The 15,810-nt window shown below is 40.3% G+C and overlaps 2 protein-coding genes across 2 annotated transcripts in view; both read left to right on the top strand.

Moving 5' to 3' along the window:
- Positions 1 to 4,087: 4,087 nt before the first annotated feature.
- On the top strand, positions 4,088 to 5,262 carry hcrt (hypocretin (orexin) neuropeptide precursor). The gene is made up of 2 exons (XM_048246372.1): positions 4,088 to 4,184; positions 4,547 to 5,262. The coding sequence occupies exons 1-2, from the start codon at positions 4,131 to 4,133 to the stop codon at positions 4,946 to 4,948; spliced, it is 456 nt and encodes a 151-aa protein (XP_048102329.1). The 5' UTR covers positions 4,088 to 4,130; the 3' UTR covers positions 4,949 to 5,262.
- A 1,454-nt stretch (positions 5,263 to 6,716) lies between these two features.
- Positions 6,717 to 15,810, top strand: part of kcnh4a (potassium voltage-gated channel, subfamily H (eag-related), member 4a) — a 29,503-nt gene continuing 20,409 nt past the window's right edge. The window contains exons 1-2 of the mRNA XM_048245270.1: positions 6,717 to 7,464; positions 7,954 to 8,072. Coding sequence (XP_048101227.1) covers positions 7,997 to 8,072 — 76 coding nt within the window. The 5' untranslated portion in view covers positions 6,717 to 7,464; positions 7,954 to 7,996. The remainder of the gene's footprint in view (positions 7,465 to 7,953; positions 8,073 to 15,810) is intronic.

Consider the following 15,810-nt stretch of genomic DNA (forward strand, 5'->3'; position numbering starts at 1 on the left):
GTGACCATTATGCAGGCCTAAAGGTGAATGTCCCTGGCGGCCTGTTTGATGAGCAGGGTATCGACAGGTTTGATTGATGTTCTCAAAATGTCTGTGATGTGTGTGATGATGATGTTCAAACAGTCAATCTGTCTCTGGTCCAGGAGGAGACGTAGTCTCTTTTGTAATTAAAATACATTTGGGAGTATTCAACTGGAACAAGTGTTCTCTCCTTCTTTTTTTGGTTTTCTGTGTGTGTGTGTGTGTGTGTGTGTGTGTGTGTGTGCGTGTATGTGAGCAGTTGTAGCTCAAAGCTCAGGTATAAAGCACAGAGTTTTTGTTTGATCACAGTGTAATATTAGATCTTAAAAAATGTCTGATATCCTAACTTCAGGCACAGAAAATGTCCTTGCTTTAAGCCCTGCAATAGCCTAACCTATGTGGTGCTACCAACTGCATGACAGGCCTATAGATATTGTCCTAGTGTCTCTAGTAGCCTATGCTATTTCACAAAATGTTTCAAAATGTAATTTAGGCTACATACTTACTTAGTTAGTTAGTTAGTCAGTTAGTGTTGGATAGGAAAATTCTTTTTATCAACTAGATAGATAGAGATAGATAGATACTTTATTGATCCCCAAGGGGAAATTCAAGGTCTCAGTAGCATACAGACATCACACACAACATACACTTACAGCATAAAAAGTGATATATAAGTATATATATACATATATATATATATATATATATATATATATATATATATATATATATATATATATATATATATATATATATATATAAACACTGAACAATAAAAGACAGTAGAAGATAAAAAAAAGTACTATCAGATCAGATCAGATTCAAAAAAATAATTTAGTGGAAATGCATGGATTCCAGTTTCTTCCAGTAGCAGCAACTGGAATCCATGCATTTCCACAGAATTATTTTTGGAATCTGATCCCTTATCATTCCTGTTCATTCTTACTAGCTGCTTGACTTATCGTGACTAAATTCAAGATGGCTGCAAACGCTAAACTTTGTGAAGATACTGTCTGCATAAATCGTCTTGTAAGTAAAGTACCAGTGCTTTTTCAAAGTTCTTAATGTCTCGTTTTAAATGTCAGGGCCCTCAGAAGTCTACCAATGAAGTGTGGAGATACATTGAGCCTCGTAAATGGTGTAAAACAGTGATTTATTTGCATGGCTAGCCCGATGCGAAGCACCACCATTGAAAAAGCTGTTGGTAGCATCGGCTAACTAAGCCAGATTTTGGAGTGCAGGGGACAAGCTGAGATGGGCTATGAGACATATGTTCACACTCGGTATCATGTTTCAACACACTTTAGGTCAATATCACACCGGAATTCTCCTTTAAGTAAGGCTGTGGGAGGGAGGGAGGGGTTGTGCATATGTGCTAATATAGCCTTTAAACAGTGTAGCAGTAAAATCAGTAGGCCAGTGGACAGTCGGTACACAAACATGGAGAAGGTGGAGAGGCAAGACAGACTATGCAGAGAAGTCTATCTGTCCTTTCCCTTTAGTGAAGCATTGAACAGTTCAATGGCCCTGGGGACAAATGACTTCCTCAGTCTGTCAGTTGTGCATGACAGTGAGTGAAGTCTCCAGCTGATCAAGCTCTTCTGCTTTGTTATAGTGCTGTGGAGTGGATGACAGTCATTGATCAGTTTGTTTAGGGTCCTTTTATCTGATATTGAAGTGATGCACTCCAGTTCAGCTCCCATGACAGAGCCAGCTTTCCTTATCAGCTTGTCTAGTCTCCCAGCATCCCTCTTCTTTGTGCTTCCTCCCTAGCATACCACAGCAGAAGAGGACGCTGGCAACAACAGACTGGTAAAACATCCTGAGGAGATTGCTGCAGACATTGGAGGACCGCAGCCTCCTCAGGAAGTACAGCCTGCTCTGTCCTTTCTTGTAGAGTGCTTCAGTATTGGCTGACCAGTCCAGTTTATTGTCCAGGTGTAAACCCAGATACTTGTAAGTGTTTACCACCTCCATATTGACCCCATCAATGGACACTGGTAGCAGAGCGGGCTTAGACCTGCGGAAATCCACCACCATCTCCTTGGTCTTCGCAGTGTTGAGTTGAAGGTGGTTGAGTTTGCACCATTGCACAAAGTCCTCCACCAGGCTCCTGTACTCCTCCTCTTGCTCGTCCCTGATACACCCCACAATTGCAGTATCGTCCAAAAACTTCTGCATGTGGCATGACTCGGTGGCAGAAGTCAGACGTGTACAGGGTGAACAGGACTGGAGAGAGCACAGTTCCCTGTGGAGCTCTGGTGCTGCTGATCAGTGTCAGAGAGACAGTTCTTCAGTCTGACAAACTGTGGCTGCTCGGTCAGGTAATCTGTAGTCCAGGATACTAGGTGAGCGTCCACACCCATCTGCAAGAGCTTGTCTCCCAGTCAGAGGCGGGGTTGGATGGTGTTAAAAGCACTTGAGATTCTCACAGCACTTTTCCACTTTTCCATTAGGAATGATATCCAGCAATGGCATGTCCTACAACAGTCTTGAAACTGGAAAATGTTGACACTGGAGCTATTGTTTAGATCAATTGTGCCCCCTAGTGGATCACTTTCCATAAATGAGGAGTCTCTCAATGAGGAATCTCTCACTCTATCTGATGCATCAGACTAATGTGAATACCTCTAGTGAATAGTAGCCTACTGCAGCACACCCTTAGAGAAATCTTTTGTTATCTGCCTATAATTTGACTATGCCTATACCCACACATCCCAGTACTATGAACAATACCACAATAAAGTAATCTCATTGATTAACATGCAATCTGTTAGCATGTCTCTGCATGTGATTGTCCGTAAATCATGTAAGACTTCTCTTACCGTCTTATGCCTTACGGTAGTGAAAAAGGTGTCTTTCATGATACATCCTAACCACAGAACACATCTACTGCACCTCCCACTTTGTTCATGTTCTATGGCCCTGTCAAAAATAGTTTGCTTTGCATAGTGCCAGGAACATGTACTTTTTTCTGAATGTAAACAGTATGGATAGCTAGAGGACCACAATGACCAATTTGTTGAATTAGAAAAGTGTGTTGCATTATGTTAATGAACTCAAATGACAGGTGCATCTCAAAATAATAGAATATCATGGAAAAGTAAAAAATGTTTCTATAATTTAAATATTTCAAGCCTCTTTGTTTTAATCTTGATGATTACAGTTTACAGCTCATGGAAATCAAAAATCCAGTATCTCAAAATATTAGAATAAAGAATTTATGAGAAATGTCGACCTGAGAAGAGCTTTAACCAGATAATTACGTCAAAAGACCGGCAATGGTTTCTTGAGCATGTAGCCTAATCTCTCAAGTCTGGGCAGGGTAATTGACTTTATATTATTACATTATATTCTATTATATTCTATTTTTTTAAATGCACCTGTACTGTATATGGTCACAGTAGCTGCATTTAAAGTGAAGGTAACTTTAAATGCAATTTAAATGCAACACTAAATGTTGGTGAACGTAAGGTGAATGTGGATGTAATATTGAATGAAATGGGATGAATTCCAACACACACACTGTGTGTGTATTTGTCTGATTACGCAAATCATTAATGTAACAGAATTCTAAAGGAATAGCAAACAGCCCCCTGTCTCTTATTTGGAGCCCTCTATGATCCTGGCTTTGTGTCACCTTCTGTCTCCTTTGAGAAATCCTTGAGGGCATTGAGTTGTTTACACACAGACCCTTAATTACTTTTGACCACCACACACACTCAGCACAACGGCATTTGCTAACAAGGTGCAGACGCCCCACCACAACAATGCCACTCCTGAGCCCTCGTGGAGTCCGGCACACAGTATCCGTGGTTACATCAACGCATGAGGTAGTTTTCCTGACAGACAAGCAGCTAATCACCCTAATGACTAAAAAAATACTGACAATTAGATTGCAACCATTCTTCAAAGTGAGCAACACAAGCCCAAAAAGGTCAACCCCTTAGACGGCTGGACTGTGTGTCATTGTTGGTCATCACCCAATGCCCACAGACCTTTTAGTCTGGCCCTACCCATCCAGATGTGTTCAGATTGGGTTGAGATGGTATAAAATCAGGTTTGAGTTGGACAAATAACCAACAAGGTATCCAGCAAGTGTCACAAGGATGAGGACTTCTGCAACACACTGTGAAACTCTGATGTATGTCACCTCTGATAAGGTAGGCACAATAACCTAAATTCTAACATCTCCTGGAACAAGCTGGAAAATCGGTTGAACTGATTTGTAAGACATGCCTTAGCATAACCCATGCATCAAGAGTAGGACAGTTGTGCTCAGTAGATTAAGTACTAAAAGTCTACATAGAGTGCTCAGTAGATTAAGTAGGCCTACTGGTGGGGCTGTTACTGGTTCTAAAACATTTTGGTAAGAATGGGTGGAGGGGGTGGGGGTCATATTTGTTTTTATCTAAGTCATTTTAAAAGTAGCCTATCTAAAGTTCCAGTTTACGTTGTAAAATGTGTGCTTCATGTAAGTAATAGCTGCTATCTGACGTTTTGTAACTTGCCTCCATCCATACAGAGAGTTCAAATGCTTCTCTTCCTCGCGGTCCTCGTGCACCTGGCCTGTGATGCTGAGGGCGCAACCACTTGCTGCACGCGAAAACATCGACCCTGCAGCCTCTACGAGTTGCTGTGCCGACGGGTAGACGGTAACGGCACAGTGCAAGGCGTGCGCTTCCCAGGTAACGCAGCTGCGGGAATTTTGACGCTTGGAAAACGAAGGACAGGTGAGCGTCGCCTTCAAAATCGACTACAACAACTCCTGCATGGCTCGCGGAACCAGGCGGCCGGAATACTGACCATGGGGAAACGATTGGAAAGCAGTGAAAGCGACGGAATCCTTCAGGAAATGCATGACACCTCTACGACTGACTCGGAGCAACTTAGAATTTCGACTCAACCAAGAATAATGAGGTTGTAATGTGACAGTTATCATGCACGTTAATATTGTGTTAATTAATTGTGTAGACGAGTATTAAACGACCTGAATGAATTATGATGTAATCTAATCGAATCAGATAATGAATATAGGCTGATGTTTTCATTATCGTCTACATTTATGTTGAAATGAGCATCATCCCAACTACTTGTATGGTGAAGTTATGGCCACTAGATGGCAGATTTGTGTACATTTTTGTACATAAATCATGCCTCATGTTTAACATAACTAATGTAAAAAAGTTAATATAGCGCACCAAACAGGTGAATAAACTAAACGTTTCTGAGCTGAAAATCGTTGCTTGTCATAGGCTACACATGTTATTTCAGCCACTGGATCTATGAATGTACCATTCAGAGGTTAAACTAAGATTTGTATTGTGGCAGACCTGTCCAAACTGGGGGATGGTCACTGGGTAGCCTATATTTCTATCATAGGCCGATAAAATATTATCTTCATGGCGGTCTACTTTTGAAGTCCTCTCCCTGTAGTTTTCTGGTTATTTGCATTACATTTCATGTCATGTAAACTGTACCTCTGAAACTTCAAACCTAAGTTAAATAGATTTATGAGCATAGATCAGCATGTCTAAGCAATATTGGTAACTGAGGACAAATAAATCTTGAGTAAATGAAATAAAGCCTTGTTCTTGTATACATCAAGATTACACCAACGCGTTTACCATTAATGATATAGCTATAAAAATGGTTCATATTACCTAGAGAAACTGAGTTGCTCTGATATTACTTCTCAAACCACAGTAGCCTAGGCTATATGCTTGATTTCAATATATGCTGACTTGCTTATTTGAACAAAAGTGTCAAATATCTTAATTCAACAGTTATGTTTAATAGCCTATAATTGAAACATTGTTTAAAGAAAATGAAAATGTAGGACTTAGCTTCAACCCACTGACAGAAAAAAAAAAAGAAAACCCTGTAAAACTTGTAATGTTCGCAAGTTCTCGACTCAATATGTTATCTACAGCTAAAAACAAACTGCTAAAACCTGTTTTTACTTTGAATTATTATTAATAAAAAAACGTATTGCCGAAGATATGCAAGAATGACTGCCTCAGACACAGTACAATATAGGCTTATGTGCTAGGGCTGAGCCCCGGACAGCCCTGGACCCAATAACCCCTGGTACCATTAATAATTTAGGCATTGTGCACACTCTCAACAATTCACAGAGTAGCATTATAACCACATTAATTGTAGCCTACCTCTCATTGCTTGTCAAATATATCTGCATTGCCACAAGTCTTGGGTTGCCACCCACAATGAGTTGTCCCTCATAATTAGATGTTGACATACAAGCAACCAATTAATCTTTCATGAGGTCTTTAGGTAGAACATTTTGTGAAAGCATAATTTCATTCATGTCTAATTATTATAGAAGTTATATTATGTGTGTGCTTTAGGTACAGTACATAGCACAAGTGTGTGAGTCCTTGATTGTGCATGTGGACAGCTTGATAGGGAAGCACTGGGGGAGGGGGGGCAATTAGGTGGGAGGAGACAAAATGTTAATGATCTGTCTTTGATAACATGACCTATACTGAGAGAGAAAAAGAGAGAGAGAGGCTGTGTGTGTGTGTGTGAGAGAGAGAGAGAGAAAGAGAGAGAGAGAGAGAGAGAGAGAGAGAGAGGAATCAGAGGGGACAGATGTGAATTATAAGAATATCAGGTGGGGGATCAGTAATTTCACAGAGAGAAAAGACTATAAATTGGAAGCGCTTCTTGAAGGACCCAACCCCCTGCACACAGAGAGGAGATAATAATCACGAGAGAGGAGGGAAGGAGGGAGGCAGACGGTGAGTAAAGGTGGGCTGAACTGAGCTGACAGCACTTCATGGGAGTCAGAGATTGCTGGAGAGGGACTGCACAGCATCTGATAGAGGCAGAGTAGTGGGAGTAGACCATGTTAAACAACCACATATCCATCTGAACAGAGGACATTGATTCACTCTCTCACCCTGAGGAGCTTCACAGGAAGGAGACACTGTGGAGATGAACAGTAATTGTATCAAGGATGGCTGCAAGCAAATGCAAGAATATAAACTGGTGAAAGAAAGGACTTATTGAAAGACAAAGAGAAAGAGCTTCATACACAGTTGAGATGAATATTCAACAGCTTACTGGAAGCACAGCGGTCTTCTCTGGAGCCATGTGGAGAAACTAAGCGTGCTCTGGGAAGACCACAGACCTCCCTTCTGGAGCGCCAGCAGTGTAGAGGAGTGAACAGGAGAGGATGGGAGAGGAGAGGAGAGGTGCCAAAGAGCTGAGGTAAAGCACTGTACAAGGCAACAGCTGCTCGTTTATTTTGTATGTGAAGCCCGTTTTAAAAGGACTCTAGGACCTACATCTGTAGACTGCAGACTCATCCTGTAGACTGAGACTGTACACTCAGACCTACATCTGACATGAAGTATAGAATATATGGAGCTGAAACCACAGCCAGCTCCAGTGAACAGAAATGACATTAAGAAACTGAAGGTAAATATATATATTTTTTTTATTCTTAGATACGTCCGGCAATGTCGATTAAAGAATCATATTTATGACAAAGTTCCCTTGTTATATTGAAGTGTAAAGATCCTAGCCGAACAGAACTATCAACTGTCTTGTGTTACATTTATTAAGATCTGAAATGTAATGTACCAATTTAGTTATTTGCTTTACTGGAAGCCATGCATGCTTAAATAATCTTATCAACATGCAGAAATGCTGTTTTGAGTCATGCTATTACCAGTGATAAAATATGGTGGAGTTTACCGCATTGTGTTGAACAGTGAGTGCTTCTGTGCTGTTTCCTGTGCAGTATGATATGAATGATGCACTGCTGGGTTGTGCTATCCGTGTTCTGTTCATTTCTTTCAGTAGCTATGCTATTTTGGATCATAACTTTGATGTGGACTCTGACACTGTGCCTTTTCCCCACTGACCTAACTGCAAAGTGCAAACCCTTTCCCTCTCTCTGATGAGGTGATGCAGTAAGTGTGCGGTCAAAGAAGTGGAACTTGCAAAGATGCCAATCATGAAAGGGCTTCTTGCCCCACAGAACACCTTCCTGGATGCCATTGCTAAGCGTTTTGACGGCACCCGTGAGTAGACTGTGACCAGATTGTGTAACCATTATTATTATTAGTAGTAGTAGTAGTAGTAGTAGTATTATTATTATTAATAATAGTTTTGCTATGTAAATACTGTATGTAAACATTTAAATACATTTTCTCAAATGTTTACAACCAAGGGTGGCATTAATAAAACAATTAAGTAAATCAGTTAGATACAGTAAATTATATAAAATTACTTTTGAAATAATAACCTCTTATTTAAATAATAATATATAAAGCATGTACATTTGTGAAAATAGGTTTCGGACATGTAAACATATATGTGCAAGAATATTTACATACAATAATCCATTCAATCAATATGTCATTTGAAAAGAAAAAAAAAAGATGGCTGTCAATTACATTTCCATTTGGACTCTGGAAAGCGCAGCTGGGTGTTTTATTGACAGGTCATGGGCTAAATATAGGAAAGGTCACATTATATATTACCTGTCATTACCCGTCTCCAAATCACCATCTGGACCCCTATGGATTATGTTCAGTGTCAGGTCAAGCAGCTCACTCAGTTGTATTAGAAAGAGCATTATTGTCATATGCTATCATCTTTAGTGTCTTGGAAGGGTTGCTCTGTAGGGGGAAGATGGCTTTATTGGTTTCAGTTTTATTTTGTGATTTTTCCAATACAGCAATATTATGATTGCACCTTTTTCACAAAATCTTATTCATACTTTTTTTTCTTTTTTTACAAAATATTCATACATAAACATTTCCACCTTTGTACTGTACCACATGAATAGGGTTGCAAAATTCCGGGAATTTTCAAAATTGGAAAATTTCCATGGGAATTAACGGGAATATATGGGAATTAACAGGAATAAACGGGAATTAATGGGAATAAAATGGGAATTTTTAATATGGCAAGTTAGTCTATAACAGGGGACTTAAATGTAGTGGACAAAACCCCATCTTGCAGTCTAATATTAGTTAAAACAACCTGATTTAATGCAATTTCAGTCAAATTTCTACCCTGCACATATGTCAATCACATGCACACAGCAATCGGCATAGGCTGCTAGACATAAAGAAAACCTATGGTGCGTTCATATGCATGGGGAATTTTTTTTCCAACCAATCGGATTTTGTTGTTGAGTGGTGTGGTGTATCTTGGGCAGTTCAGTGTTGCTAGTTTAGCACACTAGTAAACCATAGGCAGAGAATGGGATTCTCGCTAGCATGCTAGCTAGCTTTGTATGCTAAGCTAAGCGAAAATACGAACATACAAATCATATTGCTTATTACGAAACAAAATGTTAATGTTTGTATATGAAACAGTTTGTATGAATTACCCAAAATTCCCAGTTAATTCCCGTAAATTCCCATTAATTCCCATAATTTCCTAGCCTGGTTGCCATTCCGAACTTAGTCCCGCCCACAACATTTGAGGTCGGGAAGTTCGGTCTGGCATTGCTTCATTGTGGTGGAAGTATGCTCGCCCTACGATGATTGGACAGGTGAGAAACAGCGCCTGGTCTATCACGTCATCTGAGCACGCTTAGATTAGGCTTATATTTGAAACAAAAACGCTGTGGCTAGAAGGATACATGGCTTTTAAGACCATAATAATAGAATAATATTATTTAATGAGGTTGTATCACTGAAAACGATTATTTCTGAAAACTTTGGCCAAAGTTGAGATGTGGGAAAACTCGTGGTTTCACTTTCATCAAGGGAAAACAGCGCTGTTGCATTGCGACATGTTCCCTCGTTCATTTGAAATCTCTGATTGACCACCTGTTCGAGGGATTTGCGACAGCCTTTCCCAGCTGTTTAACATGTAGCATATCAGTGTTCAACAGAATTATTTTTAAAAACGGAGGGTATATAGGAGAAGAAGGATGGTTCATGTGTTTTTTCCTACACCTCACGGTAAGCTATTTTGTTGCTCTGATTGGTTAGGTCTAGCCAATTGAGTGCAGAGGCATTCCCCCCCTGTATTGGTTGAAACACGCCCCATAATTACGTCCCAATGGAGCAGTATCAGACTTATATTCTGACTAGAATTGAGTATGACTACGTGAGGCTAATAATTTCCTTTAATTCCATGAAAGTGTCCAATTTGGAATATTTCCAAAATTCCCCAGCTTAACTTCCCATGGTAAGTTTCCGGAAAGTTTCCGGAAATTTTCCGCGTCTTTGCAACCCTACACATGAATGTATTGAAACGTCGGCGCAAAAGACAGTGTTAGCGTTCTCCCGCGCAGGGCATCCTGGGATACGAGAGCGAACATTTGTTTATGTCGTTAATTCTCCTTAGTTTTGAGTGTAATGTTAGCGTCTTTATTGTAACATGTTTCCCTTTTAGTTCTCCCTCGTGTGTGATCCTTTTTGTGTGGGGGGCTGCGTCCTCCCCTGTATGTGTAGTGTGTGTGTCTGCTTGACATGCCCCGTGTGTATCGAATTCTGTGTCTGAGTCCCTGCCCTCGTACTCGTAATAAACCATTCCTTAGAACAACGTTTGGTGTCTTGAAACCTTCAAACGTTACAATATCCTTCTTATATCTGCTCTTGTGCTAACAGACACACAAAGAACCTTAAAGGACCACCATGCAAGCCTGAGTGCTTTTTCTCTACAAAGCTCCCCCTAGCATCCTTGATTATGATTGGTTGAATCGTGTTCGATGCTGTTGTATATTTTCCCGATATAGCACGGCTGAGACCGCATTACGTTCTATATTAATGCGCTTAGAATGTATAACGGTTCAAATTCAAAGTTGCTGAGCAACAATTCCGATAATAATCCTTATCCTTATTATCCTTATCCTAGTGATCCTTAGTGATGCTATTGATACTCATTAGAGTCTCAGATTACAAAGAATAGGCCCATAACACTCCCGACTCATATAGGTGCACACACACACACACACACAAACACACACACACACACGCATACACACACACAAACACACACACTCACACAAAGGGAGAAAGATAGAGAATGAATAAACATTAGCAGAAACACAGCATGCAAACAATTAGTAAGATGAAAATAAGAGGAAACATATCAGCTAAGCATCACCTGATGGTTATTAAACCCCACTCATAGTGCTTATCTATTTGTGATTTGACAGAGCGAGTTCCTCGAAATATCCTGTTGTTTGCAAAGAGGTCTTGCAGGGTCGCCGTTTAATGGAATAAAGTGGTGTGTTGTGAAACAGAGAATCTAAGCCTTTCTCCCTCTGAACAATGAACTCCATCAATTCACAGACCTCTCTTAGTAAAACGCTAGAGAGACAGATAGAGACAGACACGAGTCTGCCACCCACCTGTAGTTCTTTATCACCTGTCCAGCCAGAAGGGTCTCATTCTTCATTTCCTCTCACACTACATCGTTTTTGAGTTTGGGGTACATTAAAGCTCTACTTGTCACTGAATGGAGAGAGCTGCACTGTGTGAGTGAATGTTTAATGCTTCTGTTTGGTAATATAAGAGACGCATGCTACTTGAAAACATGGCCATGTGAGTATAGGCACATGTCTGCGTGTTGGCCTAGTGAACAAATGTTCACAGTGTGTTTATGACTATGCATTGTGAGCATTTGTGGCTGTGTGTGTGTGTGTGTGTGTCTCCACTTTCTCTTTGACACCTGAAGATGCTTCTAGAGGAGCTTAAAAAGAAAGAAGTGGAGTGATAGGCTGTGAAAAGCACACACATACACACACACGCATCACACACACACATCACACACACCAAAATGGGTTAGATATATTTAGGATATGAGCTAGAGGCTGGTAATACAGTGCACCTTAAAATTAATTTGCAGTTGCAAATACACATTCTGAGACATGCAGATACACATACAGTACAACACACACACGGCTATATATTATGCATATATAGAGTATTTATAGATATAGATATAGATATAGTAGATATAGATCCAAATACAAAGTTCTGCAATACTTTAGTCGAATTATAGTGAATTATTGACTTACTTACTTTTATTAGCAATCTTTAACATGATATTTAAATTATTTATTATCACAATAAAATTAAATGTTCAAACCTGCTTAGTGTTTGCAAATACAAAGTTTAACGCTTGTTGATCATTAATAAATTCAATAGTGATAGTGAAGAAATCCTAAATATCAAAAAGCAATATGATATAAACTGACGTCACACCTCAATATTTAAATTCTTTGTTGCTCTGAGTTTTCTGGTGTAACATGATGCATAAAATGGTTAGTCAAAGGGACCCTATCAAAAGTGTCTCACTAATAGAATGCATGTACTCGCCCAGTCTTCTCCCACACCATCATGACCTTAAAGGAGAATTCCGGTGTGATATTGACCTAAAGTGTGTTGAAACATGATACCAAGTGTGAACGTATGTCTCATAGCCCATCTCGGCTTGTCCCCTGCACTCCAAAATCTGGCGCTAGTTAGCCCGATGCTACCAACAGCTTTTTAATGGTGGTGCCGCCTCGGCTAGCCATGCAAATAAATCACTGTTTTATACCATTTACTAGGCTCAATGTATCTTCACACTTCATTGCTAGACTTCTGAGGGCCCTGACATTTAAAACGAGACATTGAGAACTTTGAAAAAGCACTGGTATTTTCCTTACAAGACGATTTATACAGACAGTATCTTCACAAAGTTTAGCGTTTGCAGCCATCTTGAATTTAGTCCACGATGTCGGCGAGTAAGAATGAACAGGTATGATAAGGGATCAGATTCCAAAATAATTCAGTGGAAATGCATGGATTCCAGTTGCTGCCACTGGAAGAAACTGGAATCCATGCATTTCTACTGAATTATTTTTGGAATCTGATCCCCTTATCATACCTGTTCATTCTACCGTAGCTTCGATTTATCGTGACTAAATTCAAGATGGCTGGCTAAACTTCTCGGAAGGTACTGTCTGTATAAATCGTCTTGTAAGTAAACTACCAGTGCTTTTCAAAGTTCTCAATGTCTCGCTTTAAATGTCAGGGCCCTCGAAGTCTACCAATGAAGTGTGGAGATATATTGAGCCCTCGTAAATGGTGTAAAACAGTGGTTTATTTGCATGGCTAGCCCGATGCAGAAGCACCACCATTGAAAAAAAAGATGTTGGTAGCATCGGGCTAACTAGCCAGATTTTGTGTGCAGGGGACAAGCCGAGATGGGCTATGAGACATACGCTCACACTCGGTATCATGTTTCAACACACTTTAGGTCAATATCACACCGGAATTCTCCTTTAAGCTTCAGCACCGTGAACACAAACACTCTCCCATAGGCTACACACATAGATGAGGACACACAGACATTCTACAGTATATGCACAAATGCACTGTATCTAGAGGAGCTTGTAACTTTAACCCCTTTGGCACCCTGTCAGAATGGTCAGTGTGAGTTGTCATGGCAGCACCAAAGCTGTCTCTCAGTAATGAAGCCTAAAACATTACATTTACAATTGTATTTTAGAGGACACTTAAAGTGTAACTCTGGCGAAAATGGACCCCAGCTCGAATAATAAATTAACCAAACATGACAGTACGGAATCCTTGCAATTACTGGGTTGGAGGAGCTGGTAGGGGCACAGTTCTTAACAAGTGTTCTTAACAGTCTTCTGTTCTTAAGTGTTCTTAACAGTCTTCTGTAATAAACTCCGGGTTCGTTTACTACGTTGTTGGTGCTTTGTTTTATGTGTAGGGACCCTGAGCAAGCTACTGACGAGGTTTGGTGCTGTTTTGAACAATATTACTGGTTAAAAAATGCTATATGGGAAGTGTTTGCTCACCGCCCTTAGCTAATCTATTATTTGCGATTTGGGGCTATAGCGTATACCGGGGCAAGCTCCGTAGTGGTTGATCAACGAAAAATACTGTCTCCACCGCTTATTTGATGTGTTTTAATGCAGAAAAAGACCCTGGGGCAAGTTTTCGCCAGAGTTACACTTTAAGCAAACAAAGCACTTTACATTTACAAGGACACATTTATTAAAATTGGTCAAAGACTTTGCTATAAGCAAAGCCTTAATGAGAGAAATGACCATTGAAAGTTCATCAATAAATCCATTACACCAGTTGGCCTACTAGTCAAACCGTTCAACGTTCAACAGAGGATAGCATTTCTACAGCACTCCACAGAACACTGACCCACCTAGATGAGCCCGACAGCTATGTGAGGATGTTATTCGTGGACTTCAGTTCCACTTTCAACAGGATCATTCCTCACAAGGTGGTCTGCGAACAAAACCCCCTGGGCTTCAGCTCCTCTCTGTGTGCATGGATTTTGGACTTCCTGACGAACTGGCCAGAGAGCGTCAGAATTGGCAAGCATACCTCCTCCAACCTTACACTAAGCACAGGAACCCCACAATTAAGCCCCATGCTCTACACACATTTTCACATATGACTGCACCCCAATCTGTCCATCAAATTCGCCAATTAAATTTGCGGATGATACCACCATTGTCAGCCTGATCTCCAGTGGGGACGAGACTGACTACAGACGAGAGGTGGACCATCTGATTGTGTTGTGCAAAAATAACGCCCTAGTACTCAACACATCAAAGACAAAAGAACTGGTCAAAGACTACAGGAGGTCAAAGGTCAAGGACTACTCTCCACTCCATATACAGGGAGAGACCGTGGAGATTGTGGAATCCTTGAAGTTCCTCTGTGTCACCATCTCCAAACAGCTGACATGGACTGCCAACACCGCTCAGCTTGTGAAAAGAACCAGCAAAGACTCTTTTTTTCTGAGAAAGCTGAAGCAGGTCAACCTACCCTGCTGTTAAACTTCTACAGTTGAATCCATCCTCACATACGGGGCCACAATCTGGCACCTACACTGCTGCTGAGAGACATGACCTAAACCAAGTGGTGAAGGTGGCACAGCGCACTGTGGGCATGGACCTCCTAAGACTGGACTCAATGTATGCCAACAGGATCAGGAAGAAAGCACACAGTATATACAAAGACTGAACTCACCCTGGACACTCTCTGTTCGAACCTCTGCCATCCGACACGAGGGTCAGAGTAATAAAATCAAAAACAGACTCGGGAACAGTTTTTACTCGAAAGCCAATGGTATCCATTACTCCCCACCTCACAGACAAATGAAATTAGAAGCTTATAAATTGCTGGTAGTCTAAGGCTACCCTGATGGTGATTCTTAATCTAATTTATGTATTTTATTCTATTTTATTCTATTTATTGTGCACAGCTCCAAAGAGAATCACACACATTTTCATTGTACTGCTGGTGTGGTGAAAAATAAAGTTAATAATTCATTCATTATTTAATTCATTCATTCATTAGCCTTCAGAGCCATTAACACCAAAGAAGACAAGAAAGAACACAAGCACTTCTGTGGTGGTACTGGTTTTTAGAAAGCTAAGGCTTTCAAGGATGCAAGGCTGAACGATCGTCAGTCAAACACAATCTTTTGAAAAATGTCTGAATAACGAATTTCAAAGGCTGTGAGTTTAATGATTCACAAATGATTCTTACATGGCCATTTTTTGTCATTGGTAATTGAAATGTCTTAAGAGTGAAAACATGTTCAGGGCTTTAAAGTAATGGGCAGTATCTCAATTTATGTAAGTGCTTGTGAAACAATGTAAAGGTCATCCTGTCACATTTTTTTAAATTTTCTGTCCCCCAAAGATTCTATCAAAACTAGTTGATGGATATGCATATTTGGTCTGTACTTTGTCTGTATCATTCAGTTCATTTGCATGATACAGACAAATTCCATTCGGCCTGATGCATA

Source organism: Alosa alosa, chromosome 6 (assembly GCF_017589495.1).
Source record: "Alosa alosa isolate M-15738 ecotype Scorff River chromosome 6, AALO_Geno_1.1, whole genome shotgun sequence".
Classification (NCBI taxonomy): domain Eukaryota; kingdom Metazoa; phylum Chordata; class Actinopteri; order Clupeiformes; family Clupeidae; genus Alosa; species Alosa alosa.

Coding starts and splice junctions, on each gene's coding strand:
- hcrt (XM_048246372.1), top strand. CDS start 4,131: ATGAGGACTTCTGCAACACACTGTGAAACTCTGATGTATGTCACCTCT. Junction 4,185..4,546: donor TGTATGTCACCTCTGATAAG/GTAGGCACAATA, acceptor CCATCCATACAG/AGAGTTCAAATGCTTCTCTT.